The sequence below is a fragment of the Podarcis gaigeae genome (assembly GCF_964106915.1).
Source record: "Podarcis gaigeae genome assembly, chromosome: 8".
In the NCBI taxonomy this organism is placed as follows: domain Eukaryota; kingdom Metazoa; phylum Chordata; class Lepidosauria; order Squamata; family Lacertidae; genus Podarcis; species Podarcis gaigeae.
In genome coordinates this window covers 71,704,946-71,732,123 of record NC_139684.1, presented here as the reverse complement: position 1 = coordinate 71,732,123, position 27,178 = coordinate 71,704,946, and the positions used below count along the sequence as shown (strand labels likewise).

Below are 27,178 nucleotides of genomic sequence, written 5' to 3'. Positions count from 1 at the left end.
ATGGTGTCAAAGGCCGCTGAGAGATCCAGCAGAACTAGGAAACAGCTCTCACCTTTGTCCCTAGCCCGCCGGAGATCATCAACCAGCGCGACCAAGGCAGTTTCAGTCCCATGGTGAGGCCTGAATCCCGATTGGAAGGGATCCAAATGGTCCGTTTCCTCCAGGCGTGCTTGGAGTTATTCAGCAACCACCCGCTCAATCACCTTGCCCAAGAATGGCAGATTTGAGACTGGGCGATAGTTGGCCAAATTGGCCGGGTCTAAAGATGTTTTTTTAAGAAGCGGTTTAATGACCGCCTCTTTCAGCGGGTCTGGGAAGGCTCCCTCACAGAGGGAAGCATTCACCACCCCGCAGAGCCCATCGCCCAGCCCTTCCCGGCTCGCTTTTATCAGCCAGGATGGGCAAGGATCAAGGAGACAGGTGGTCGGTTTCACTCGTCCAAGCAGCCTGTCCACATCCTCGGAGGTAACAGATTGGAATTGATCCCATGTAACAGGACCAGACAGAACTCTAGCACTCTCCCGCCCTGGCCCTGCTCCCACAGTGGAGTCTACCTCCTTCTGAATCTGAGCGATTTTATCTGCAAAAAACTTTGCAAAAGCATTGCAGGAGATCTTGGGGTCCCTACCAGGCCCCGGTGGTACAGGTGGTTCTGATAGATTGCGAACCACCTGAAAAAGTATCCTGCTGCTGTTTTCTGCAGATGCAATGGAGGCGGCGAAGAAGGCCCTCTTCGCCGTCGCCATTGCCACTTGGTAGGCTCGACGTTGAGCTCTAACCCGTGTCCGGTCTGATTCAGAATGAGTTTTCCGCCACCGGCGCTCTAGCCGTCTCAACGATTGTTTCATCACCCTCAGCTCCGGGGAAAACCACGGGGCTGTCCGGGCTCCATGCAATCGGAGAGGGCGCTTCGGAGCCAGACAGTCAATAGCCCTGGTTAACTCCGCATTCCAGCGGGCCACCAGGGAATCAGCTGAAAGGCCATCAACTTGGGATAAAGCATCCCCTACCACTCTCTGGAAGCCAATTGGATCCATTAAGTGGCGGGGGCGGACCAACCGAATCGGTCCCACCTCCCTGCGAAGGGGAAGGGTTGCGGAGAAGTCCAGTTGCACCAGGAAGTGATCTGACCATGGCACTTCTTTTGTTTCGCTTTTAGTTAATGTCAGATCACCAACATCCGTAGAGGTAAACACCAAGTCTAAGGCATGTCCGTGGCTATGAGTTGGGCCAGACTTATTCAGGGACAGCCCCATGGAGGACATGCTTTCCACGAAGTCCCGAGCGGCCCCTTGTAAGGTCGTGTCGGCATGGATGTTAAAATCCCCCAGGACAACCAAGCTAGGTGTCTCCAGGAGCATATCCGCCACGACCTGAAGCAGCTCGGGCAGGGAATCCTTGGTGCAGCGGGGAGGTCGGTACACCAGTAGGAATCCTGTACTGCCCCTATTGCCCAACTTCCAGAACATGCACTCAGAAAACTGGGTCTTCCCAATAGGACGCCTGGTGCAGACTAATGACTTCCTAAAAATCACTGCAACCCCCCCTCCCCGCCCACATGACCTGGGTACCAATAATAAATTATTATTATTATTATTATTATTATTATTATTATTATTATTAATCATTTTTTTGATATAAACATCAACCGCAAAAGACACATACAACAAAAACCATAATAGCAATAATAACACAGTTTGACAATTCAGATTTGAATACTGATATACCTATAACTACACCTTTTTAAACAATATTTCCCCACCTCTCTCTCCTCTCCCTACTTCCCACCACTATCCGCCTTATCGCTGTGCCTTTCAACCAGCTTGGTCTGCAGACATTGGCCAGTGATCATGCTTATGGCCAAGTGCCACCTTCCTGCCAGTTTCTGCAGACTGAATTGCTGCTAAGGAATTGTGTAAGGGCAAGCCAGACAGGGTTCCTCCCCAAAGTCATTTGGCACCCCTAAGATAAGAAGGCAAACAGCAAGGAAGGGCAGAAAGAACCAGTGGAGAAATTGTTTCTGCGCTGTCATTATCTTCACCACAAAATGATGTAGCTGGGAAAGAGATTAAGATGGTCACTGATGACCTTTTCCCAAGCAGCAGTTTCTTGTTAACCTTTTTGCCCTCTTTTCTGCACAAAAAATAAGGGCCCCCTCCAGACTCATTTTGTAAGGGGTGTATTGTGCAACATGTAATTGAAGCATTGCTAGTGCATTTGTGGTAGATTTATGCTGGAGTTCTACTTTATTAGTTGTCCTGCAATCATTCCCCATTGTCATATGGAGGGGCAGCCTTGCACTGCAACACGACTAAACTGGGAGAAATAATAGTAATTTGGAACGTCTGTGGTACAAAAATCCATAGGATTTCAGCAAGAAGTTGCAGGACATGCAGCAGTTGGATACAAAGCAATATGCCCACCCCAAAACCTTTGCAGGCAAGGAGTATTGAAAGTGGGATTGTTTATAACCACCTTGATACCATCATGAGTGCAAATAATCATTACTTCACAACAAAAGGGATGTCTGGAGGGACCAGATGTATATGTCAGCCTCTATGCAACTTGATTAAAGGCACATCCTGAAACTGTAACCAGTCGGGACACATCTCATCCTTTGAAGAGAGGTCTTAACAAGCAAAGGGGCAGAAATCACCATTGTTTTATACTCCTGCTTTACTAAGGTTGTCTGAAGGGATGTTGACACTGGAGGGGTCACTGTGGTCCTTCAGGCTGCAATTAGCCATGGCTCCCATTGTCATCTGGCCCTCTTGTGTAGGGTTGCAAATCCTCTTTCTGTAACTGAGGTCCCCGTGCTCTCGTGCTCGCAATAATTGAGCCTTCCAGGAGCCGCTGTGCAGATCACAAGCTTAATGGCTTTTGTTCTTGATGCAATACATAACTCATAAGTGCCTCAAGGTCTTTAAAAAAAAAACCACACACACACCCTTAGTCACTGAAGAGTTCCAGTTTCCAATTTGCAATCACCATTTTTAATGCAGCTGGAAGGTCCTCACAAAGCAACTTAGCAGGGTGGCTTAAGCTAAAAAACAGCCCTGCCAGATCAAGTCAGTTGTCTGCCTAGGTCATAGTTCACTGTATCCTGTTCCCCACAGTGACCAAGTGCCTTACTCCTTTGGTATTTTAATCTTAGGAGTCATCCAAGGAGGTTCACTAGCAGGATGTCCTCCTGATACAGAAGCTGGGGATAAAATCATAGAAGGTCATGCTGCATCCAACCAAAAGTCCATCCAGGTCTCAATCACATCAAACGTTCAAAGTGCTCTTTAGCAATCATGGTTACCCTGCAAGAATCTTCAGAACTGTAATTTCATAGAATCATGGAATTGCAGAGTTGGAAAGGGTCATGAGGGTCCTCTAGTCCAACCCCCTGCAATGCAGGAATCTCAGCTAAAGCATCCCTGACAGATGGCCATCCAACCTCTGCTTAAAAACCTCCAAGGAAGGAGAGGAATTTGTTAAGCATGCTGGTCATCGGAGCTCTGTGAGAGGTCTCCTAACAACTCTCAAGATCAGGCATAAGCAAACTCAAGCCCTCCAGATGTTTTGAGACTACAATTCCCATCATCCCTGACCTCTGGTCCTGTTAGCTAGGGGTGATGGGAATTGTAGTCCCAAAACATCTGGAGGGCCGGAGTTTGTCTATGCCTGCTCAAGATGCTTAACAAGACTTAACAAGACTTAACAAGAGAGCCAGTGTGGTGTAGTGGTTAAGATCGGTAGACTCATAATCTGGTGAACTGGGTTCGCTTCCCCGCTCCTCCACAGGCAGCTGCTGGGTGACCTTGGGCTAGTCACACTTCTCTGAAGTCTCTCAGCCCCACTCACCTCACAGAGTGTTTGTTGTGGGAGAGGAAGGGAAAGGAGAATGTTAGCCACTTTGAGACTCCTTTAGGTGGTTATAAAGCGGGATATCAAATCCAAACTCTTCTACAGATCCCACAATTCTTTGGAAGAAGCCATGGCTATTAAATTGTTATAAGAGTGCTTTAAATGTATGCTGTGAATGTGATCCCAGCCCAGCAACCAGTTTCCCACAGTGGCCACACAGGTGTCTCTGGGAAGCCCACAAGCAGGCCATGAGCCCAACAGCATTCACCTGCCCATGGTCCCCAGTCTCCACCCCGTCATTCAGCCCAGACAATGAGGTCCAGCACTGCGAAAAGTGAGGTTACAGGGAACCAGGCAGAGGGCCTTCTCGGTAGTGGTGCCCGCCCTGTGGAATGCCCTCCCATCACATGTCAAGGATATAAGTAACCTTTAGAAGTCATCTCAAGGCAGCCCTGTATTGGAAAGTTTTTGGAAACCCAGTCAGATGGGTGGGGTATGATGATGATGATGGTGATGATGCCAGGTCAGTCTAAGTCTCTTTCTTGCTTATTGGCATCTGCTCTCATTGGCAGCACCTCTTCAGGGTCCCAGTCAGAGGTGTCTCCTACCACCTACTACCTGATCTTTTTAACTGCAGGTGCCAGGGATTGAACATCCATGAGAGACATGTGCTCAGCAACTCTATCAGTCCATCCCCAAAGAAAGCTGTGGAGTGAAGGAGAATGAAGCCCCGCTGAAATTCAGTGCAGAAAAGTGCTTGGCTTTGCCTTGGCTTTGCCCACAAAGTCTAGTCTTGAGCCACACCTGCCGAATCAGAGATGGAGAACATGCAGCCCCAGCCAGCCTGGCCCAAGGTCAGGCATGTTGTCATTCAACAGCCTACTGAAGCTTGATTTCTATCAGGGTTCATCCCATTTTCAGTAGAATTCTTGTGGGTTTGATTCCAAGGGCCTTTTTAACGATAGCACCCTTTACAGTCATACCTCAGGTTACAGACACTTCAAGTTGCATTTGTTCAGGTTATGGACTGCCGAAACCTGGAAGTACTGGAACGGGTTACTTCCTGGTTCCGGTGGTCGCGCATGTGCAGAAGTGCCAAATCACAACCCGCGCGTGAGCAGACGCGCCACTGCGGGTTGCGAACGTGCATCCCACACAGATCATGTTTGCAACCCGAGAGTCCACTGTATTCGGAATGGCTTCGTGGGACGGATTCCCGAGGCATTTACATAATTCAGGCCCCAGATTTTGTTCACAAAGTAATATTTTAATCATCATGTTTTCAAAATGCATTTTTGGGGGGTGGGGGAGTAGCCCATTCCCTCCAACATTTCTCTGATGAAAATAGGGACATCCTAAGGAAAAAAGGACATTCTGTGATGAAATCAGAAACCGGGGTGGCTTCTATAAATCCGGGACTGTCCCTGGAAAATAAGGACACTTGGAGGGTCTGGGGGGGCTTGTTGGGGCCCCTGTGTGATTCTTCATTTGTTCCCCCTCTCACTTAACAGCAGGCTAAGGGCACCTTTGCAGCTCTGCAGAGATATAGTACAGTCAGCTCACACACTCCTCCCAGGCTGGGATTGAGATCAATCAGACACCCCAGCCATAAATCTAAGCGCAGTGACTCCACAGTGACCGTGTCTTTGCTTTTAATTTCTTGAGCAGTTAAGGAAAGAAAAGGCGTAATTGGGCATTGACATGGTCTTGCTTTGACCCACAGCATAATGGCAGAGCATGGCTCGCAACTCTGGTCAGAGAGGAACAAATAAACAATGCCTCTTGGGTTGGTCTCCTATCTATCATTCAATGAAACTTGTATTTGCCACAAGGAGACAAAACACTCAAGTGGCATTCATAGTCTCTGGCTTATATTCCACATAAGATGTTCATTCAATAAAGTAGTGGGTGGGGGGATCAATTTCGAGAAGGCCCCATGAAAACACACTGCAGATCCAACCGTGAAAAGGACAAACCAAGACTTGCGACACTGTGACCGCCTAAATACCAAACATGGCTTTGAAATCACAAGCTTTTCATGCTAATCCAATGCTGCTCTCCTTGTGCTTTGAGGAGATAAGAAGCTACAATACCCAGCTCTCTTGGTCTGGCCACGCTTTAACTCCTGCTGAGATAAAAAAAATACAGCTACAATTGGGAATAAATTTGCCTCTTATACAACTTGTATGGCTGCAATGCTTAGTTGGAGAATCAGTTATATTAGTTGGTTATAGGGCTGAATGAAAATGAAGGGAATGACACATTTCATGAGCAACTTTGACCTCACATGATGATGTCACTGGTGGCAAATGGAGTTAAATTCGGAGTGAATGCAGTTCCCTTACTCTGCACTAGCTTAACTCGCCTTCAATGAGATCATTGCAGACAAATCTCCCTAGATACCTGAAAATGGTACTGTTTCCATGAAAAGAAGTCTGCCAATCTGAACGGTGAACAACAGTGAATGGACAGGTAAGCACTGGGGAAGTTGTTTGGGGGACAATTTAGTTGCGTGACAAGGCCCTATTTTTGTCCTAAAAACAATAACAACAAACAAAAGCTTATTACTGAACATTCAGGTCAGCCTCCTAATTTTTTTTCAGCTTACCTTTGTTATTTCCAAACATTTCAAGGCATTTCAAAACAGAGTTTGTTTTATTTGTTTTGACAATTAAGTATTTAACCATTGTTGTGACAGTTTAAATACTTTAAAAATTACATCTTTCATTAAATAGCAGCAACTTTGCTCAGTTAAAAAGGTGCTCCTGATTAATCAGGCAGCAAAACTGGTAGTTCAAAAAAATGTTAAATATGTTTAATGTAACTTCATACATTCTCACAGGTCCGTATAAGAACAGCATAAACAGTTGGGCCTGATGAGCATTTACTGTTCCCAACCCTAATCCTGCCGAAAGCCATCTAATTAGATTGCTTTCAGCAGGAGGACGGGATGCAAATAAAAGTTGTTTTTTATTTATTATTATTATTATTATTATTATTATTATTATTATTATTATTATTATTATTATTATAAATGAAGGGGATGGTCACTGTATTAGAAGAGGCATTCCACCTCCCATCTTAGAAAGGAAGGAATGCCTCTCAGTAGAAGGTCATTTTAGACTTGATGGTCTTACATGAGCTCCCCTTTTTAGATGTTGTATTATTTTAAAATTTGGTAAACTGGCTGAGTTTGAGAGCCCTTCTGTTCATTTTCAGAAGAATGAGGAGATAGTGCATTTGGGCATTTGTCCAAAAGTCCTGCCTTGTCTGTGCCGCTGTTGCCTCTTCTAAGACGAGTACTGCTATGAAATGTGCATGCAGCAGCTAAATATCCCAAAATAAATGCTTTGTTTTCATCTCAGGTACTGTTTTACACATATGCATATTTGTGCAGATTGTATCAACTAATGAATAAATTGAAACTCGTTTGACTAATTAATTGGGTGCCACCCCTAACAAAGCCCTAACAAAATTGCTCTCTCTAGTGGTCCTTTTCCAGAGATTTGTGGGATATTCTTGCCTTCCGTCAGGAACTTGATTGAACTTGGAAATGATGGGGAATGTATTCTTTCCTGCTCATCAGGAATAGAGCCGTGGTCCTCCAGATGTTGTTGAACAGAGATGGAGTCCATCAACAGCTGGAGGGCCACAGTTTCTCTGTCCTACTGTACACGATGAGTAACTGAGCATCTGAATACCACCCCTCCAGCAGAATAATCCGCCGCATCCATTTATTCTGGCATATACGATATTAGCTGGGCAGATAAAGAAGCAAAGAAACGTTTGCCTGCTTCGGAAGAAATTAGAGTCTGAAGCAAACATGTTTAAATACGCCAAGTCCTTTCAAGACCCAGACTGAGTGGCGCCCGCTCAGGGAGTTCAAAGGCTATATTGTGTTGTGGACAACAGGATTTGGAGCTTTCTGTTTTACACCCCCCAGTATGAGTGGAGGAGAAATGCAGTTTGGTTAATTTTTTTTAGGTGAACCTACCTTATTTGCACTTCCTGAAACAATATCCCAAGCAGAACAGAGCTATCCTTTGAAATTCTAACTTCTCCAAACCTTGTGATGCAGTTGTGTACAAAAAAAATCACATTCAGGGAAAGTGTGTATTCAAATGCACACACTGAAAAGAAGTGTGTTCTGTTAGGAAAAGCTGATAACCTTTCACCAGGATCTTTTGCTGAAAATTGCAAACTGACGCCGAAAAATGTTGAACTGAACTTTATGAATGGGGAAATAAAAACTGGAGACTCACTCACCCCTAACACTCACCTGTGTGGCCCATTATGCTGTCTATTTTTTATTATTATTAACTTGTTCATGGCTGGTGGTTCAAGAATGCAAGACTGCTCTCAGGACAGAGACTTGCTTGCTTGCTTCTCAGTATACACAAAACTCTGAAAATATTGTGGTTTGTATCGCAGCATGCATTGTACTAGAACTGATGGTCTTTCTTTGCTCTTCCTGGTGTCAGTGTAGCTCAAATGATTAGAGAAGGGTTAGCAAACTTTTTTAGCAGGGGGCTGGTCCACTGTCCCTCAGACCTTGTGGGGGGCCAGACTATTTTTTTTTGGGGGGGGGAGAACAAATTCCTATGCCCCACAAATAACCCAGAGATGCATTTAAATGAAAGCACACATTCTACTCATGTAAAAACATGCTGATTCCCAGACCGTCCGCAGGCCGGATTTAGAAGGTGATTGGTCCTGATCTGGCCCCTGGGCCTTAGTTTGCCTACCCATGGGTTAGAGCATGGTGCTGATAATGAGGCCAAAGACAGCTGCATATTCCAGAATTCTACAATTCTATTTCTTATGGGAAAGAAGTTCAATGAAAGCCCTTTTGCTGTCTGAAACAGACTGTAGCCCTCAACACACCCCACACATATATGTCAGGACCAAACAACACTTTGGTGGTACTATTTCTTGCCATTATCTGTGAGTTTGTGGCATGCGGAGTGGGGAACATTATGAAAATTAGGACAGTTGTATTTGACATTTCCCCCCTTTCTCTGTTACATCTTTAATTTGTTGTTAGGGACAAGCAACCACCCGCAACAGATCTGAGACTATGAGGCATTGAAAGATGAGGAACCCCACATGATATGGGCACAGGGCTGCCCCCACATGGCAGCTGTTGGAATTACCGGTACCATTTCATCTTTGGTTCCCAAGGGAATTGTGCAAAAGAAAGATCCCGCCTTCCTTGCTCTCAGCCATCCAATAGGCAAGTGACAATTAGAATAGTGCTGAAGGGTGTCAAAAAGGAGTGTCCCTTCACCCCATTGGCTAGAATCCGGATCACAGCGGCTAGAAAACCAAGATTTTGAGACCAGGATCTCAGCCAGGAGCTAGGAATGAGGTAAACCAAGACTGGGAAGACTAAGTCAACCAAGGTAGGAAGGAACAGATCTTATAAGTGGGGGGGGGGGAGTGGCGGGGATGGAGGAGAAATACATTTGGTTCACATTTTAAAGCAAACCAATCTAATTCACTAGTTCCAAGATTATATGCAGGTTGTAATGCAGCTATCAATCAGACTACAAACTTTTCCAAACTTTATGGTACAGTTTCATTAAAAGTACATTTTAATATTAATATTTATTTCATTTATGAATCGCTTCCTAAGAAGCATCACAGAGCAATTTCACAATAGAATTATAAATAGATAACAACTGCATGCGGTAAAATTGTAGATATTAAAGCTGCTTAAACAATTGCATTTAGCTTTCTTTTAAAAAAAAATTAGGGGCCATCTATAACTTTTCTCTATTTGTGGCCGAACTAGATGAAATTTCAGGAGAGGTTCTGCTGTATTTTTCCTGCAAGGGCAGCCTTTACAGTTTCACGGTGGTTTAAAAACACACTATTCACTTAATCTTTGCTTAATTCACTTAATCATTGTTTTGTGACCAATTTGCATGAAAGAGGCACATGTCATAGAGGTGCCCCTCTAATTTCAGAAGGATGGGCACCAAAAAAATTTGCTCCCCCATTGCTTTGGTTTGGTGGCCAGTTTGTATGCATACACCATAGAGGTACCATTAAGTCAATACCCTGCACGACAGAAAAAAACTTTTAAGTGTTTCATCCTTGATGGAATGGGTGATTAACACCCTCTTGAGAAAATATGAGATGGACTCTTGTGGACATCTTACAATGCATGCTGAGCCTTTGAAATGCGGGGTGTTTTTAAAAGGGATTCTCTGTCCCTCTTCAGTGAGAAATTTGCAGTACAGTCGTACCTTGGTTGTTGAACAGAATCCATTCCAGAAGGCCATAAAACTTCCAAAAATGTTTGACAACCAAGGCTTGACTTCCGATTGGCTCAATCGGAAGCCGCAGAAGCCACACTGGACGTTCGGGCTCCAAAGAACATTCACAAACCGGAACACTCATTTCCAGGATTGCGACGTTCAGGTTCCAAGGTACGGCTGTACTTTTTTCCATGCGGCGGTGCTGAACACCAAACCCGGTGTGTTTGGTGCAACCTAAACCCCTACTTGTGTGTTCTTGAAAGTCCCACAAAGTACCCCTCCACCTACCGTATTTTTCGCTCCATAAGATGCACCTGACCATAAGACGCACCTAGTTTTTAGAGGAGGAAAACAAGAAAAAAAATATTCTGAACAAAACAGTGGATGTATGATTTTTGTGGTTCATGCTGTGGCCACAGACATGTGATCTGACGGTGAATTTGGGGTGACCCAATGCAAAAATCCTGAGAATGCATGTGGATCCGTGCTTTGTAACCACGTTTTTGCACCATTGCAGCCCCAGGAAACAGTGGGTGTGTGATTTTTTTGGTGCAGGCTGTAGCCATGGACATGCTATTTGATCTGATAGTGAATTTGGGGTGACCCAATGTAAAAATCTTGAGGATTCATGGGCTTTTACATCCCCCCTCCCAGGCAGCCTCCGCTAGCATCCCTTATCTGTCTCCCGATCCCACCGATCAGTTGTTTCCTTTCAACACTCTCTTCCCTCTTGTTTGCCTTAGTGTCTTTACCTTAGCTGGAGCAGTTTTTTGCTCCTCCTTTTCTTCAAATTTCTCTCCTTATTGCTTTAGTCTTCCTGTTTCCCCCCTTTGCAAGTTTGCTGTCTTTACCTCCCCCCCTCCCAGGCAGCCTCCTTTATCTCTAGCGTCCCTTATCTCTCTCCCCAATCGGCAAACAATCAGCGGCTTTGTTTCAACACCCACTTCCCTCTTTCAAAAAAAAAAAAAAAAAGGCATGGTCTGCTTTTCTCCCCTGGGCAATTTGGCTCCAGGACCACACATTCGCTCCATAAGACACACAGACATTGCCCCTTACTTTTTAAGAGGAAAAAAGTGCATCTTATGGAGCGAAAAATACAGTATATTCTTTCAGTAAAACAGGATGTGACCTTCTCACTCTTTGGTTCAGAGCGGGCAGCCTAGCTCACCACGGGGTTTTCCATTATGCTGCAGGAGAAAGGTGGCATGGCCAGTTCTTTCCCTCACCAGTTATGCTTCCCTAGTTGCTTATTCAGAACATAGCAAGCTGCCCTATACCAAGGCAGAACAAACTGGTCCACCTACCTCTGTACTTCCGACACTGACTGGCAGTGGCTCTCCAGAGTTCCAGCCATTCTCAGCACTACTTGGAGAAGGGTTGTGACTCGCTGGTAGGACATCTGCTTTGTATGTAGATTGCCCCAGGGCCAATCCTAGCATCTCTAGGTAGGACTGGAAAATACCTCCGTCTGGAGAGCCTCTGTCAGTCAGCGTAGACATTACAGAGCTAGCTGATCCAATGGCCTGACTCCATAGGTTGCATAGGTTGAATCTGGGGTTTTATGCATGCATTGAGCCAGTGGCACAGTTACTCAAAGCTACTGTGAAGGCATCATCATTAAAAGAGGCAACTTTAAGAGAGCCCAACCAGTTCGGTCACACTGGGCATGGAGCCTCAGTGGCTCGACAGGGGACGCTGCAACTGTCATGTTGAATGGAAAAGGCGGGGGGTGAATTTTGATGTCGCACAGAGCACTGCTGAAATTTGAGATGCCCAGGTCGTCCACTGTCTTTAGCAGGAAGGGATGCCTTACCTTCTGCTCTACCAAGCAGCCAGGGGAAACATGCTTGGTTGGATTGACCTAGGTTTTTCGGACTTGGTGGACTTCACATGCCTACTCGGGGAGTTGTCAGCTGTAGTCTCCTGCTGAACAGGCAGCAGCTGGTATAGGAGCAACCTTGTTCAAATTCCCTTCGCTCTGTGATCAAAAGTAAAAAAGAGAGCCCCTGAGTAAACTATTCTCCAGTTGGAAGCCAAAGCTGTCAGTCACAAAAGTACACCACTAATCTCTCTCCCTCTGCATTTGTCCCATTCTAGTTTTTTTTTTCTTTTCCTTATATGGAAAGTTTGAGGAGAAACATTGTCACTTTTTGCTGGCACACGGTTTGCCTCTCCCGTTGCCTCCGAAACTCTGAATGGTTTGTGAGGCTTCAGGATGATCCAGATTGTTTGGTGTGAAAGGGAAGCTGCTTTAGCTTGGATGCCTCTCAAATCTCTCTGAATCAGATTGATGTGGCTCGGGATGTTGGATTCATCTGAACCTGATGCACACCTCTAATCTATATCATTAGTCATACACACACCCAAAACAAACAAACCACACAACACAAAAACCATCCCTAGAGCATTTTAAAATGCTTCATATTTTTTTCTTAAAAATTTTTTTTTAATACAGTGAAGTAAGATGGTGTGGGACTGGGGTGGCGCTGTGGGTTAAACCACAGAGCCTAGGACTTGCCAATCAGAAGGTTGGTGGTTCAAATCCCCGCGATGGGGTGAGCTCCTGTTGCTCGGTCCCTGCTCCTGCCAACCTAGCAGTTCGAAAGCACATCAAAGTGCAAGTAGATAAATAGGTACTGCTCCGGCGGGAAGGTAAACGGTGTTTCCGTGCACTGCTCTGGTTTGCCAGAAGTGGTTTAGTCATGCTGGCCACATGACCCGGAAACTGTACGCCGGCTCCCTCGGCCAGTAAAGCGAGATGAGTGCCACAACCCCAGAGTCGTCCACGACTGGACCTAATAGTCAGGGGTCCCTTTACCTTTACTAAGATGGTGTAGATTTACTCATGTACATGTAGCACTTTAAATGCATACCATATATCTCCAAAGAACTTGCTCTTATTTGTAAATTGTTAATAACTTGGAAAAGCATGAGCTTCTTCACTCCAACATGGTCAATAGCATTCCTCCTTCCTATCCTTTTTCTGCGATCGTAAAATTGACTTGACCAGAAGCTACTTAAAATCTGATCCAGCCAATCTCATCCCTTCACTGACTTGCATGAGACGTGGGGAAGACTCCTTGCCCTTGTTCGTTAGGCAACATTGAAGACGGTGCCTTCCCGCATCAGGATCCGATCAGGAGCAGCCTATTGTGCGGGGGGGGGGGGTCCCCGGCTGGTGCAACCCCAAAATGGACCTTGCACCAGTCAGAGAAGTGGATCATAGCCTGCCCACAAATTGGTCAATCACGAGCAGACTGCTTGGCTAGCTCCATCCAGATTGGACGAAGACAGTAGGCTTCACTCTGATCTGCCTCTGGGGTATATATTGGCAGCCAGCATCCACCTCCTCGTGCAGTTCCTCGTCAGATCTCCTACCCACTTCCCTATGCCTTGGCTTTACATGCTGTGTACTTGACCTTGCTATGGAATATTTGTTGGTTGTTGTACAGTGGTACCTCGGGTTAAGAACTTAATTCGTTCCGGAGGTCCGTTCTTAACCTGAAACAGTTCTTAACCGGAGGCGCGCTTTTGCTAATGTGGCCTCCTGCTGCCGCTGCTCTGCTAGTGCGTGATTTCCGTTCTTATCCTGGGGCAAAGTTCTTAACCTGGAGCAACCACTTCCTGGTTAGCGGAGTTTGTAACCCAAAGCGTCTGTAACCTGAAGTACCACTGTATCTGAGACCAGGCAGGAATTTGTCCATTGGGCTAATTGGCTGTTTCCCTTGGTTTTGCCTGTCTCATTGCAATTGTCGCATCTTTGGTGGCTAGGCATTGGGTAAGCCTTACTCTTTGGTGGATGGGAGGTTGTAGCCTCTGCCTGCCCCTCCAGTCTTCCAGGGTTATCCCCTTGAAGGGATCCAGTGGAAGTTGCTTCTGTCCAGACGCCCAGGCAGAGGTTAGGGTCATAGCACTCCTCAAGGCGGCAATGCCTCAGGGGGTTCCTACTTGATATGTGCCATAGGACCACTTCGCCTCGGGTTGACCCCAAAACGTATACCCCAGCAGGTGGGCTGGAGGTGCAATTTTTATACCCAATGCCTATACCAAACCTTTACATCTGGAATCGATAAAGTTTTGGCCTGATTTAAGCCCAAGTGATGTTGTTCTGTCTGTTCTTTCTGGACGTGGGGGGAGGGGTGCCTGGCCCACACAAGTACTACAACAGAACTTCCAAGTACAGTGGTACCTTGGGTTAAGAACTTAATTCATTCTGGAGGTCTGTTCTTAACTGAAACTGTCCTTAACCTGAGGTACCACTTTAGCTAATGGGGCCTCCCGCTGCCGCTGCACCACTGCCATGTGATTTCTGTTCTCATCCTGAAGCAAAGTTCTTAACCCGAGGTACTATTTCTGGGTTAGCAGAGTCTGTAACCTGAAGTGTCTGTAACCTGAAGTGCCTGTAACCCGAGGTATCACTGTATCCCTATTTTCTAGAGATTGTCTTGGATTTACAGAAGCCATCCTAGTTTCTTATTTGATCCCCCTTTTCCTTGTAAAAGGTAAAGGTACCCCTGCCCGTACGGGCCAGTCGTGTCCGACTCTAGGGTTGTGCGCCCATCTTACTTAAGAAGCCGGGAGCCAGCGCTGTCCGCAGACACCTCTGGGTCACGTGGCCAGCGTGACGAAGCTGCTCTGGCGAGCCGGCACCAGCGCAACACACGGAAACACCGTTTACCTTCCCGCTATAAAGCGGTACCTATTTATAAACTTGCACTTAAGAGTGCTTTCAAACTGCTAGGTGGGCAGGAGCTGGGACCGAAAGACGGGAGCTCACCCCGCCGCGGGGATTCAAACTGCCGACCATGCGATCGGCAAGTCCTAGGCACTGAGGTTTTACCCACAGCGCCACCCGCGTCCCTCCCTTTTCCTTAGGACGCCCCAATTTTGATCAGAGAAATGTTGGAGGCTATGCTACAATTGGGAACAGTGGACAGGCTATTTCCCCCTACAGCAACCCTCTTCCCCCACTTTATGTTTGCACATATATGAAGCTGCTAGTCATAGTTCTGGGTCAGTGCCAGAGTAGTGCAAAGGGGCAGGGAATGTTCTGTTTCCATAAGGAATTGATTGTCCATCCACAGCTCAAGGAGGCTTCTTTTCTGTATCTGTTCTCATCTCAGAAAAGGTAAGGTATTAGGCTGAGATCCCAAACACTCTTACTAGGGAGGAAGTCCTACATATCCTCCAATATTTCTCCAAAGAAAATAGGGATGTCCTATTACAGTGGTACCTCAGGTTAAGAACTTAATTCATTCTGGAGGTCCATTCTTAACCTGAAACTGTTCTTAACCTGAGGTTCCATTTTAGCTAATGGGGGCTCCCACTGCTGCCGTACCGCTGCTGCAGGATTTCTGTTCTCATCCTGAAGCAAAGTTCTTAGCCTGAGGTATTATTTCTGGGTTAGCAGAGTCTGTAACCTGAAGCGTCTGTAACCCGAGGTACCACTGTACATAATAAAAATAAGAATAAGAATTTTCCTATTTATACCCCGTCCATCTGCCTGGGCTGCCCCAGCCGCTCTGGGTGGTTTCCAACATCTATAAAAACATAATAAAACATTAGACATGGGAGGGGGGGACAAAAAACTTTCCTATGCAGGACTACCATCACATGGCTCTGGGGTTGCATAACTCTATTCCCTCCCAACATTTCTCAGATGAAATAGAGACACCATACCATAAGCTTCAATGTTTCTTCGATGAAAGTAGGGACGTCCTAAGGAAAAGCGGGATATTCTGGGATGAAATCAGAAACGAGGATGGCTTCTGTAAATCTGGGACTGTCCCAGGAAAATACTTGGAGGGTCTGAGTCTCACGGAACACATTGGGACCACTTCTGAATAAACATACACAGGATTTTACTGATACAGTTTGTGTTTACTCAGAAGTAAGCCCCATTATGGTCAGTGAGCCTTACTGGTGTAGTTTGTGCCTCAGTGGCGCAAACATTATCAAAAGTGCTCCCCCATGTGGAAAAACCGCAAACCTTCCAAGTTTCCCTATTTTCCAGGGACATCCTTGATTTAGAGAAACCATCCCAGTTTCTGATTTGATCCTAGAATGTTCCACTTTTCCTTAGGATGTCCCTATTTTCATTGGAGAAATGTTGGACGGTATGGAGTTATCCGACCCCTGAGCCATCAGAAAGCAATCCTGTCTAGGGAAGGGTTTTTTAAAAATGTTTAATGTCGGCCAATTGGTGCCAAAGAAGGATAGAACTTTCTTTATGTATGCAACAGCAGCAGCAAGAATACTCATTGCAAAGTATTGGAAGACACAAGATTTACCCACCCAGGAAGAATGGCAGATGAAGTTGATGGACTACATGAAACTGGCTGAAATGACTGGGAGAATCCGAGACCAGGGAGAAGAGTCGTTGGAAGAGGATTGGAAGAAATTTAAAGATTATCTACAGAAATATTGTAAAATTAATGAATGTTAGAAAGATGTTGGAATGAAGTTATATGGCTTTAGCAGAAATGTTATAAAGAATTAAGTACAAATAGATTGTTAATGGATTAAAGGGAAAAATAAGGTTAGAATGTGTTAAGATAAATTATAGGACAGAAAACTAAGGAAGATGGAAAGGATTTGCTGAAACAGTTAATTGAAGAGGAATACAAAAAAGGGAGGTGCGAGGAGGTCGCTGAAACAAGTAAACGAAAGATAAGATTTTGAAAGTATTTGATGTGTTTTTAATTGTTTATGCTTTGTTTTGTTATGTATATGTAGTGGTTTTGTTTTTGTATTGTATTGTATTGTTTAATTCTTTTTCTTCCTTTTGTAATTTTTAAACTCTTAATAAATATTATTTTTAAAAAATAAAAATAAAAATGTTTAATGTTTTATTATGTTTTTATATATGTTGGACGCTGCCCAGAGTGGGTGGGGCTACCCAGTTAGATGTGTGGGGTGTAAATAGTACAATTATCATTATGAAATGGGGCATCCCTATTTTCAATGGAGAAATGTTGGAGGGTATGGAACCAAGAATAACCCAACGTTAGTGCTGAATACAGCTTATTCCGGAATTCCAATAGATGTTTTATATTTTTACATTCCAGGCTGAAGTATGATCAAAATGTTGCTTCTATGGGCCTGGATCGCTCTTCTGTGTGGTAAGTATAGTCATGGCTATAAACTTTTGTGTTCTAACAGAAAACTATAGATTAAAGTGCTTTGGGGCCCATGTGCAACCTGCAATCTATGTTGCACTCACTATTGTTTATTTAACAAAATTGATATACCTCTTGCTAGAACAAAAGACCTGTAACTTGTTTACAAAACAAAACAGTCTAAAAAAAACCATGCAAGTCACTTTGAGCTCTTTAGGTAACAAGTGACTAGTAAGCCATAATAATAATAATAATAATAATAATAATAATAATAATAATGTACAAAATAAAACCAGTAATTATTACAAATGTTGCAGTTACATACCTGGATAGGCTTGCTAGAATAAAAATGATTTAGCAGCCCCTGAAAACAGTATAGCTCGCTGTCTTCCCATAGGCATTGGAGAACAGGAGGCTGGGATATATGGACCTTCAGCTTGATTCTGCCTTCAGAGAGGCTTGAGAGCCATTTTGATTTTCAATTATTTCAGCAAATGCATCCCTCTCTCATCTCTTTAGGTAGAGTTTCTGGGCGAACCCAAGGAAAGCACTTCATAACAGCCTTCATGCAGAATGGGTTGCAGAAAAGCTTTGAGGATGGCAGTTTCAAACTCTTCGTCACTGGCCTAAAAGACGGCACCTCTGTCACTGTTGCCGTCTACAAGACCAAGTTCCTGAGGGACTTTGCTGTCAAGCGTGGTGAGACCGTGCCAGTACAGTTGCCAAGTAACGTCGAAATGGTTGGAAGCAACAAATTCCACTCTGCCGTCATTGTCAGGGCCTCCCATGATGTCACGGTCCTCTCACTTAGCTCCAAACCCAACTCAGTTGCCACCACAGTTGTCTACCCCAGGTATTTACTTGGGAATACTCACTATGTGGTGACACCTTCTGGAGAGCCTTCCAAGGGCTTCCAGGAGTTCTCCGTGGTATCCAGCCAGGACCCTACTCAAGTCTTCATCTATGTCACCGGCCAAGTGACTTTCCATGGGGTGACTTATGGGCCAGGAAGCAAGCTCGTTGTCTCCCTTGAAGCTTACCAAGCTGTCCAAATCCAAAGCCACCAGGACCTTTCTGGCACCAAAGTGGTCTCTCACAAGCCAGTTGTAGTCTTGTCTGGCCACAGCTGCATTTGGGCACATGACAATTGCCAGCATGTTTCTGAGCAGCTGCTGCCCACCCGGAAATGGGGCAAAGAATTCTTGGTAGCCCCACTGCCCTTCCAGACTAATTACGATGTGGCCTATGTGGCTGCTTGCCAGACAACACACCTCCAAGTCCGTTCTGGCACCCATTATGCCAAGCACCATTTGCAAGATGGGCAGGTGATTGCAGTTGAAGTGAGAGGCCAAAAGCCCCTGTACATCTCTTCCAATGTGGGTGTCCAAGTGCTGTTCTACGCCACAGGAGGGGTCAAAGAGGGTGTTCCCTATGACCCCTTCCTCTCTGGTGTCCCTGCAATGTCTGACTACTCCAAATCCTACGGCATCCTGGGTCAGGAAGGCTTCCACAACCTGGGACTCATTGTTGCAGAGAGCAGAACGTGCCAGAGCATTACCTTAGACAAGCAACCACTGCATTATGCACACTGGCGGGTCATACCAGGCACTTCCTACTCCTGGACTGAGTTCATCTTCAGTGGGCACCAGGCAATGCACTTTGTAGAACACCCCAAGTCTACCTTCAGCCTTCTGAGCATTGGGGTCGCCCCACACAATAGCTATGGCTCTGTGGCCTTTGCCATCCATTGTAAGTCCTGCCTTCCTTCCTCCTTTCCATCCTTCCTGTTACATGCTGCACATCCAGAGTTCCCCTGATGTATCCAAGATCTCAAAGTCATCTCCAGCTGCCATATCTATTTCTTCTTCTTAACCTATATCACCATATCCCAGAGGTAAGGAAGCTGCGGCCTTCCATATGTTGTTGGACTCCAACTCTCAACTACATGGCCAATGAACAGGGATGGCAAGAGTTGTAGTTCAGCAACTATTGGAAGACCACCAGTGTCCAGTCTCTGGTGCAGGAGCTACTGTGTCTTTTTCAGTTTGAGCACAATTAAGGCAAAGTTTGCTTCTGCACTAGAGCCATTTAGCACTGCTAAGGCATTGCTTGTACCCAATCTGCTGGAAGAGGGATTAAAATGGTCATTCCATGCAGTATTTAATGCTGTTACTAAATTTAGCAAAGCCCACCAGCAATGCTATTTTTCTAGAAAAAGAGGTGACAGAATTCACCATGAACGCCTCCCTCATTCTCTTACAATGGCAATGGCACCCACCTGAAAGGTGCCGGAGCTGAGTTCTAATGAGTTCTGGCTTGGGGGGGGGGATCCTGCCCACCAGCAAGGCCCAGATCCTACAGTAATGTTTATTCAGAGGCCTCATTCTGTAAATATCCCTACAATTTTATGAAGAAGTTCCCTCTATGTGGCTCCTACCAACTGTAGTATTAGAGAGGAATTGCCTCTTAAAAGCTTCTTAATTAATTAGTTCTTGTTCTAATCAGAGGGGCTTTGATTCTTCATTTCCTCACTTCTTTCTTTTTTTATAAATTGCAGTTGACAAAAAGAAAAGAAAAGAAAAAGAATGAGAGCAAACCAATGAGCAAAGCTTGCCTCCCTTGAGAGAACAGGAGCTAAGAAATTCAATGTTAAATGTACTTCTGATTTGCTTAATGATTTTATTACATGTTCACTTTCACTGAATATTGTGCACAGCCTACACACACACACACACACACAAACCAAGCAGTCTATAAATTTTCAAAATAAAATAAATCTATAATGCCATATCCCTACTGAGCAGGAAGCATAAGATCCAAAAAGAAAATTTCTAATTAAAAGGGCATTAGCCCTGAAAAGATTCAATAACATTACCTGTGCACTTCTGTTGCATTTTTAATTTTAAAAATCGATGCAAATCAGGTCTGAAAAAGGTGGGTGGGGAACACAGAAAGCAGTGGAATGCAATAGACTGGCAATTCCATTTTCTGGATTCTCTCGGACAAGTGAGTGATCAAAGGATTAAACTGCTGCTTTGGAACATTTAGGCTGCTTTAGTAAGGGAATTATGGAAGTCTGAGAATAGTGTCATGCAGCACTGTGTTCTCCCATCTTGGGTGTCCAGATATTGCTGTATCCCATATCTCATCATCCCCAGCCGTCTTTGGATGATGGCAGTTGTAGTTCAACAACAGCTGGGGACCCAAGGTTGAAGAGCACAAGTACATCACGCAATTTGGCAAAAAAGGGAAACAGAAGTGATCTTATGACATGTCGGACCATTTGCTCACCTAGTCCAGAACAATCTGCTTTCCTTGGCAGCAGAGCTGCAGGGCCCTACCCAATTCCTGTTACCTGACTCTTGTAAGCAGAGGTGCCAAGGTGCCTGGAACATAGGCACAATCTGCAAATGGCCTAGAACTGACCACCTTCTGCAAGCAACAGTTCCAGCTGATCAGCCAGCTAGCAAGGGAGTGAGAGGCACCAAAAGTGTAAGGCAAAGGCAAAGTGGAAGTGCTTGAAGAACTGCTTTGAATGCAGAAGGTCCCAAGCTCAATCCTTGGTTTCTCCTGGTAAGGCCGGGAAAGACTCCCTATCTGAAACCTTTGCAGAGCCACATCCAGTCAGTGTGGACAATACTGAGCTGGTTGGGCCAATGGTCTGACTTTGTAGGAGGCCGCTTGCTGTGTTTCTAGGTGCGTTTGTACTTACATGACCTACTTCTCCTTAGGGCTGAACACAAAGAGCCTTCTCTGATTATCTGAGTGCACAGGTAGGTTGATATGGGAGGAAAGAAGGGAGGACAGTGCTATATGAAGAAACCTGCACTCCCATGATCCCTTTCCACCAGTCATGCTTGGCTTGGGCTGATGGGAGCTGATGCCCAACAACATCTGGAAGGCCACAGGTTCCTCACCCATGATGTACAGAAATGGTTGGTGGTGGGGGACAGGCTTTGAGATTCTGTGGAACAGGGCATTATTTCATAGCCTATTATTTCATTTTCTCTTTCATGTCTTTCTGGGCCTTCCAAGATATTTCTGTACTGGTAGCTCTTCCATTTACCCTCAGTGATTCTTTGTGTTTTCTAGCAGCCCTGCCTCCACTGAGCCCTCATCCCATCCCCTGCAGTGGAACGAGTTGTGGAAAGGGATACGTATGCAGCATTACGCACAATCAGCCACAATGCGTCCCAGAACCTCAGACCTGCAATACCATCCAATGCCAAGAGGGGACAGTGTGCAAGATAGTAGAGGGCCATGCCAGGTGTGTCCCTCACCCACCATCTTGTCATCAAGTCCAGTGCCAAGAAGGGTCAATATGTGACCTAGCTGATGGCTTCCCTAAATGTATCCCAGCACCGGCATCCTGTGAGAATACTCAATGCAAGCCAGGAACAGTGTGCAGCCTCATCAATGGCTGGCCCCAGTGTGTGCCCCACCAGCCTTCCTGCCACAAAGTCCAATGTGAAGTTGGGACTGAATGCGAGGTTGTCCATGGTCAGCCTAAATGTGTCCCGGTAACAGCATCATGCGGTGTCCTTCTTTGTGATAAAGGGGCCATGTGTGAAGTGATCGATGGCTACCCGACGTGTGTCCGATTGCCGCCATCCTGCCTGCATACTGTCTGCGAGCAAGGGACTGTGTGTAATATTGTGGATGGTTGGCCTAAGTGTGTCCCAGGGCCATCCTGTGCCAATTTAAATTGTGTGGCTGGCACTGAATGCAAGACTGTGAACAACTTGCCCAGGTGTGTACCCGTCCTACCGTCCTGTGACAAAGTTCACTGCAAGCAGGGGACAGTATGTAAGACAGCTAATGGGATTCCTGCCTGCGTGCCCATTGCCCCTTCCTGTGGCACGATTCACTGCAAAGAAGGGACAATCTGTGAGATCACCGATGGCATGCCCAAGTGTGTGCCCACCATAATATCCTGTGACAAAATCCAGTGCGCAGTGGGAAATGTCTGCGAAATGGTGAATGGGTGGCCCAGCTGCGTGCCCCTGCCGCACTCCTGTGAGAATACTGAATGCAAAACGGGAACAGTGTGTGATATTGTCAATGGCTGGCCAACATGCATCCCAGAAAAACCAACGTCGTGTGCGTCCTTTGTTTGCACAGAAGAGGCCGTGTGTGAAATGGTTGATGGCAAGCCAACATGCATACCCATCCCGCTTTCCTGTGACAGATATAAATGCAGACAAGGAACTGTATGTGAAATAGTGCATAACTGGCCCACGTGTGTGCCTTTGCCATCTTCATGTCAGAAAACAAAATGCGCAGAGGGGACTGTTTGCAAATTCATTGACGGAAGGCCCAAATGCATTCCCATCCCTCCCACCTGTGACAAGTTGCAATGTAAAGTGGGAACCATCTGTAAAACAGTTAACGGATGGCCAGAATGTGTTCCAGCCCCTCACTCCTGTGAAAACATCTACTGTAGACAAGGGACCGTTTGTAAAATCATACAAGGTTGGCCCCAGTGCACAGCAATCCAACCGTCCTGTGACAAAATCCATTGCAGTGAGGGGACAACTTGTAAAATGGTTGATGGTTGGCCTCAGTGTGTGCCTATCCCACCCACCTGTGACAAACTCGGCTGCAGGGATGGGACTACTTGTGAAATTATAGATGGTTGGCCAATGTGTGTTCCAATCCCAGCCTCTTGTGACAAAATCCAGTGCAAAGAAGGAACACTTTGTAAATTAGTTGATGACTGGCCCACCTGCATTCCCATTAGAAACTCGTGTGAAAAATTCACCTGCAATACAGGAACTGTGTGTGAGATATATGAAGGGCATCCAAGGTGTATTTCCATCTCACCTTCCTGTGACAAGTTCCATTGCAAAGAAGGGACAGTTTGTGAAATCAGTAGTGGTTGGCCCAAATGTGTTCCCCGTCACAGCTTGTCCTCTTGTGAAAAATTCAGCTGCAGTGCAGGGACCAAGTGTGAGATATACGAGGGGCATCCAAGATGTATTTCCATCTCGCCTTCCTGTGACAAGTTCCATTGCAAAGAAGGGACAGTTTGTGAAATCAGTAGTGGTTGGCCCAAATGTGTTCCCCGTCAAAGCTTGTCCTCTTGTGAAAAATTCAGCTGCAGTGCAGGGACCAAGTGTGAGATATACGAAGGGCATCCAAGATGTATTTCCATATCGCCTTCCTGTGACAAGTTCCACTGCAAAGAAGGGACAGTTTGTGAAATCAGTAGTGGTTGGCCCAAATGTGTTCCCCGTCAAAGCTTCTCCTCTTGTGAAAAATTCAGCTGCAGTGCAGGGACCAAGTGTGAGATATACGAAGGGCATCCAAGATGTATTTCCATATCGCCTTCCTGTGACAAGTTCCATTGCAAAGAAGGGACAGTTTGTGAAATCAGTAGTGGTTGGCCTAAATGTGTTCCCCATTCCAGCTTGTCCTCCTGTGAAAAATTCAGCTGCAGTGCAGGGACCAAGTGTGAGATATATGAAGGGCATCCAAGATGTATTTCCATCTCGCCTTCCTGTGACAAGTTCCATTGCATAGAAGGGACTGTATGTGAGATCAGTAGTGGTTGGCCCAAATGTGTTCCCCGTCAAAGCTTGTCCTCTTGTGAAAAATTCAGCTGCAGTGCAGGGACCAAGTGTGAGATATACGAAGGGCATCCAAGATGTATTTCCATATCGCCTTCCTGTGACAAGTTCCACTGCAAAGAAGGGACAGTTTGTGAAATCAGTAGTGGTTGGCCTAAATGTGTTCCCCATTCCAGCTTGTCCTCCTGTGAAAAATTCAGCTGCAGTGCAGGGACCAAGTGTGAGATATACGAGGGGCATCCAAGATGTATTTCCATCTCGCCTTCCTGTGACAAGTTCCATTGCAAAGAAGGGACTGTATGTGAGATCAGTAGTGGTTGGCCCAAATGTGTTCCCCGTCAAAGCTTGTCCTCTTGTGAAAAATTCAGCTGCAGTGCAGGGACCAAGTGTGAGATATACGAAGGGCATCCAAGATGTATTTCCATATCGCCTTCCTGTGACAAGTTCCACTGCAAAGAAGGGACAGTTTGTGAAATCAGTAGTGGTTGGCCTAAGTGTGTTCCCCATTCCAGCTTGTCCTGTGAAAAATTCAGCTGCAGTGCAGGGACCAAGTGTGAGATATACGAAGGGCATCCAAGATGCATTTCCATCTCGCCTTCCTGTGACAAGTTCCACTGCAAAGAAGGGACAGTTTGTGAAATCAGTAGTGGTTGGCCTAAATGTGTTCCCCATTCCAGCTTGTCCTCCTGTGAAAAATTCAGCTGCAGTGCAGGGACCAAGTGTGAGATATATGAAGGGCATCCAAGATGTATTTCTGTATCGCCTTCCTGTGACAAGTTCCATTGCAAAGAAGGGACTGTATGTGAGATCAGTAGTGGTTGGCCCAAATGTGTTCCCCGTCAAAGCTTCTCCTCTTGTGAAAAATTCAGCTGCAGTGCAGGGACCAAGTGTGAGATATACGAAGGGCATCCAAGATGTATTTCCATATCGCCTTCCTGTGACAAGTTCCACTGCAAAGAAGGGACAGTTTGTGAAATCAGTAGTGGTTGGCCTAAATGTGTTCCCCATTCCAGCTTGTCCTCCTGTGAAAAATTCAGCTGCAGTGCAGGGACCAAGTGTGAGATATATGAAGGGCATCCAAGATGTATTTCCGTATCGCCTTCCTGTGACAAGTTCCATTGCAAAGAAGGGACTGTATGTGAGATCAGTAGTGGTTGGCCCAAATGTGTTCCCCGTCAAAGCTTGTCCTCTTGTGAAAAATTCAGCTGCAGTGCAGGGACCAAGTGTGAGATATACGAAGGGCATCCAAGATGTATTTCCATATCGCCTTCCTGTGACAAGTTCCACTGCAAAGAAGGGACAGTTTGTGAAATCAGTAGTGGTTGGCCTAAGTGTGTTCCCCATTCCAGCTTGTCCTGTGAAAAATTCAGCTGCAGTGCAGGGACCAAGTGTGAGATATACGAAGGGCATCCAAGATGCATTTCCGTCTCGCCTTCCTGTGACAAGTTCCATTGCAAAGAAGGGACAGTTTGTGAAATCAGCAGTGGTTGGCCCAAATGTGTTGCCCGTATGAGCCCACCTGCTTGTGAAAAAATCAGCTGTCATGCAGGGACTGTGTGTGAGATATATGAAGGGCATCCAAGGTGTATTTCCATCTCGCCTTCCTGTGACAAGTTCCATTGCAAAGAAGGGACTGTATGTGAGATCAGTAGTGGTTGGCCCAAATGCGTTCCCCATTCCAGTTCACAATTTTGTGGAAATGTCAGCTGCAGTGCAGGGACTGTGTGTCAAATGGCTTATGGTTGGCCCAGATGTGTTACAATCTCACCCTCCTGTGACCAATTTAGCTGCAGTGCAGGGACTATGTGTCAAATTGTTTCTGGTTGGCCCACATGTGTTCCCATCCCACCCTCCTGTGGAAATGTCAGCTGCAACGTCGGGACTGTATGTCAAAAGGTTTTTGGTGGGCCCCAATGTGTTCCTAGCCCACTTTCCTGTGCAAAATTCAGTTGCAGTGCAGGGACAGTGTGTCACATGATTTCCGGTTGGCCCCAATGTGTTCCGAGCCCTCCTTCCTGTGACCACTTCCATTGCCAATATGGGACAGTTTGTAAAATTGTGGACTACTGGCCCAGATGTGTTGCTGTCCCACCATCCTGCGACAGAGCACATTGTCAAAGAGGGACTGTTTGTGAGGTCATCAGTGGCTTGCCAACTTGTGTACCCATTCTGTCTTCCTGCAACAAAACTCACTGTGCACAGGGAATGGTGTGCCAGATTGCACATGGCCGGCCAACATGTGTTCCAGCAGCAGCACCTTCTTGTGCTTCTGTACATTGTCAAGTGGGGACTGTGTGTCGGCTTGTTAATGGATTCCCCCAATGTGTGCACAACCCACCTTCCTGTGACAAATTCCGCTGCAGTGTGGGGACTGTCTGTCAGATTGTGAATGCCTGGCCCCAGTGCGTCCCTCTGCCGAGCTCCTGCCATAGTACCCATTGCCAAAGGGGAACTGTATGTCAAGTTATAAATGGACGGCCCAAATGTGTGCCAGTAGCAGCACAAGCATGCCGCACAATTCACTGCAAGAGAGGGACAACCTGTAAAGTTGTGAATGGTGTCCCCAAGTGTGTGTCTGTTTCGCCTGCCCAGTCAATCTGCTGGGCCTCTGGACAACCCCACTACCACACCTTTGACGGACGCAGCTACGATTTCCAAGGTACCTGCACTTACACCGTGGTTAAGACCTGCCAACCCACTTCGGCTCTACCTTTCTTCCATATCTACACCAAGAGCCAGAAGAACTCCCGGTTCTCTTTCGTCAGCCAGGTCACCATCTCTGTCTATGGCTCCAACATCACCATGGTCAAGTACGAATATGGCCTTGTCAGAGTAAGAGCCCATCTCTGTGTGGTTTTATTAAAACTGAGGAAGTGGCGCCAGGGGTTGGGAATCTATAGTTGTTGCTGGACTCCCACTCATTTCAGACTGTTGGCCATGCTGGCTGGGGCTGATGGGAGCTGAAGTCCAATAACAACTGGAGGGCTACAGTTTGCTTATTTATTTTATTTCTCTCACACACCTGTCCTTCACTATAGCATTCCAGGGTAGGTTACGAGAGAGAGAGAGAGAGAGAGAGAGAGAGAGAGAGAGAGAGAGATTGGTTCAGCAGCCTCTGCAGGGCCAGCAGGTTCCTACACCTTTTTTCTTTTAATTGCTGCATTTGAAGGTGGTGGAGATTTTGTCTCCTATCTACCTTTGTCAGAATCCACTTATCTGAAACCATCCTTCTTTACTGCGCTATTCTCACAGTTTTTCAGACACTCCCTGATTTTCCAAATCTGCATTTGTCATCTCGGGGTGCTTCCCCACAAAAGTACTTGACTATTCCAAGTATAAGGATCCGTACAGATCAGGAATAAATATGGCTCTGTTT

At 45.9% G+C, this 27,178-nt stretch overlaps 1 protein-coding gene across 1 annotated transcript; it reads left to right on the top strand.

Annotated features, from left to right (window-relative positions):
• Window positions 1-17,799: 17,799 nt before the first annotated feature.
• Window positions 17,800-27,022, top strand: KRTAP16-1 (keratin associated protein 16-1; the record flags this gene model as incomplete). The annotated part of the gene is made up of 5 exons (XM_083752046.1): window positions 17,800-18,982; window positions 21,326-22,933; window positions 23,331-23,518; window positions 26,395-26,634; window positions 26,972-27,022. 5 exons carry the CDS (start codon window positions 17,800-17,802, stop codon window positions 27,020-27,022), a joined length of 3,270 nt encoding a protein of 1,089 aa, XP_083608172.1.
• Between the last annotated feature and the right edge of the window lie 156 nt (window positions 27,023-27,178).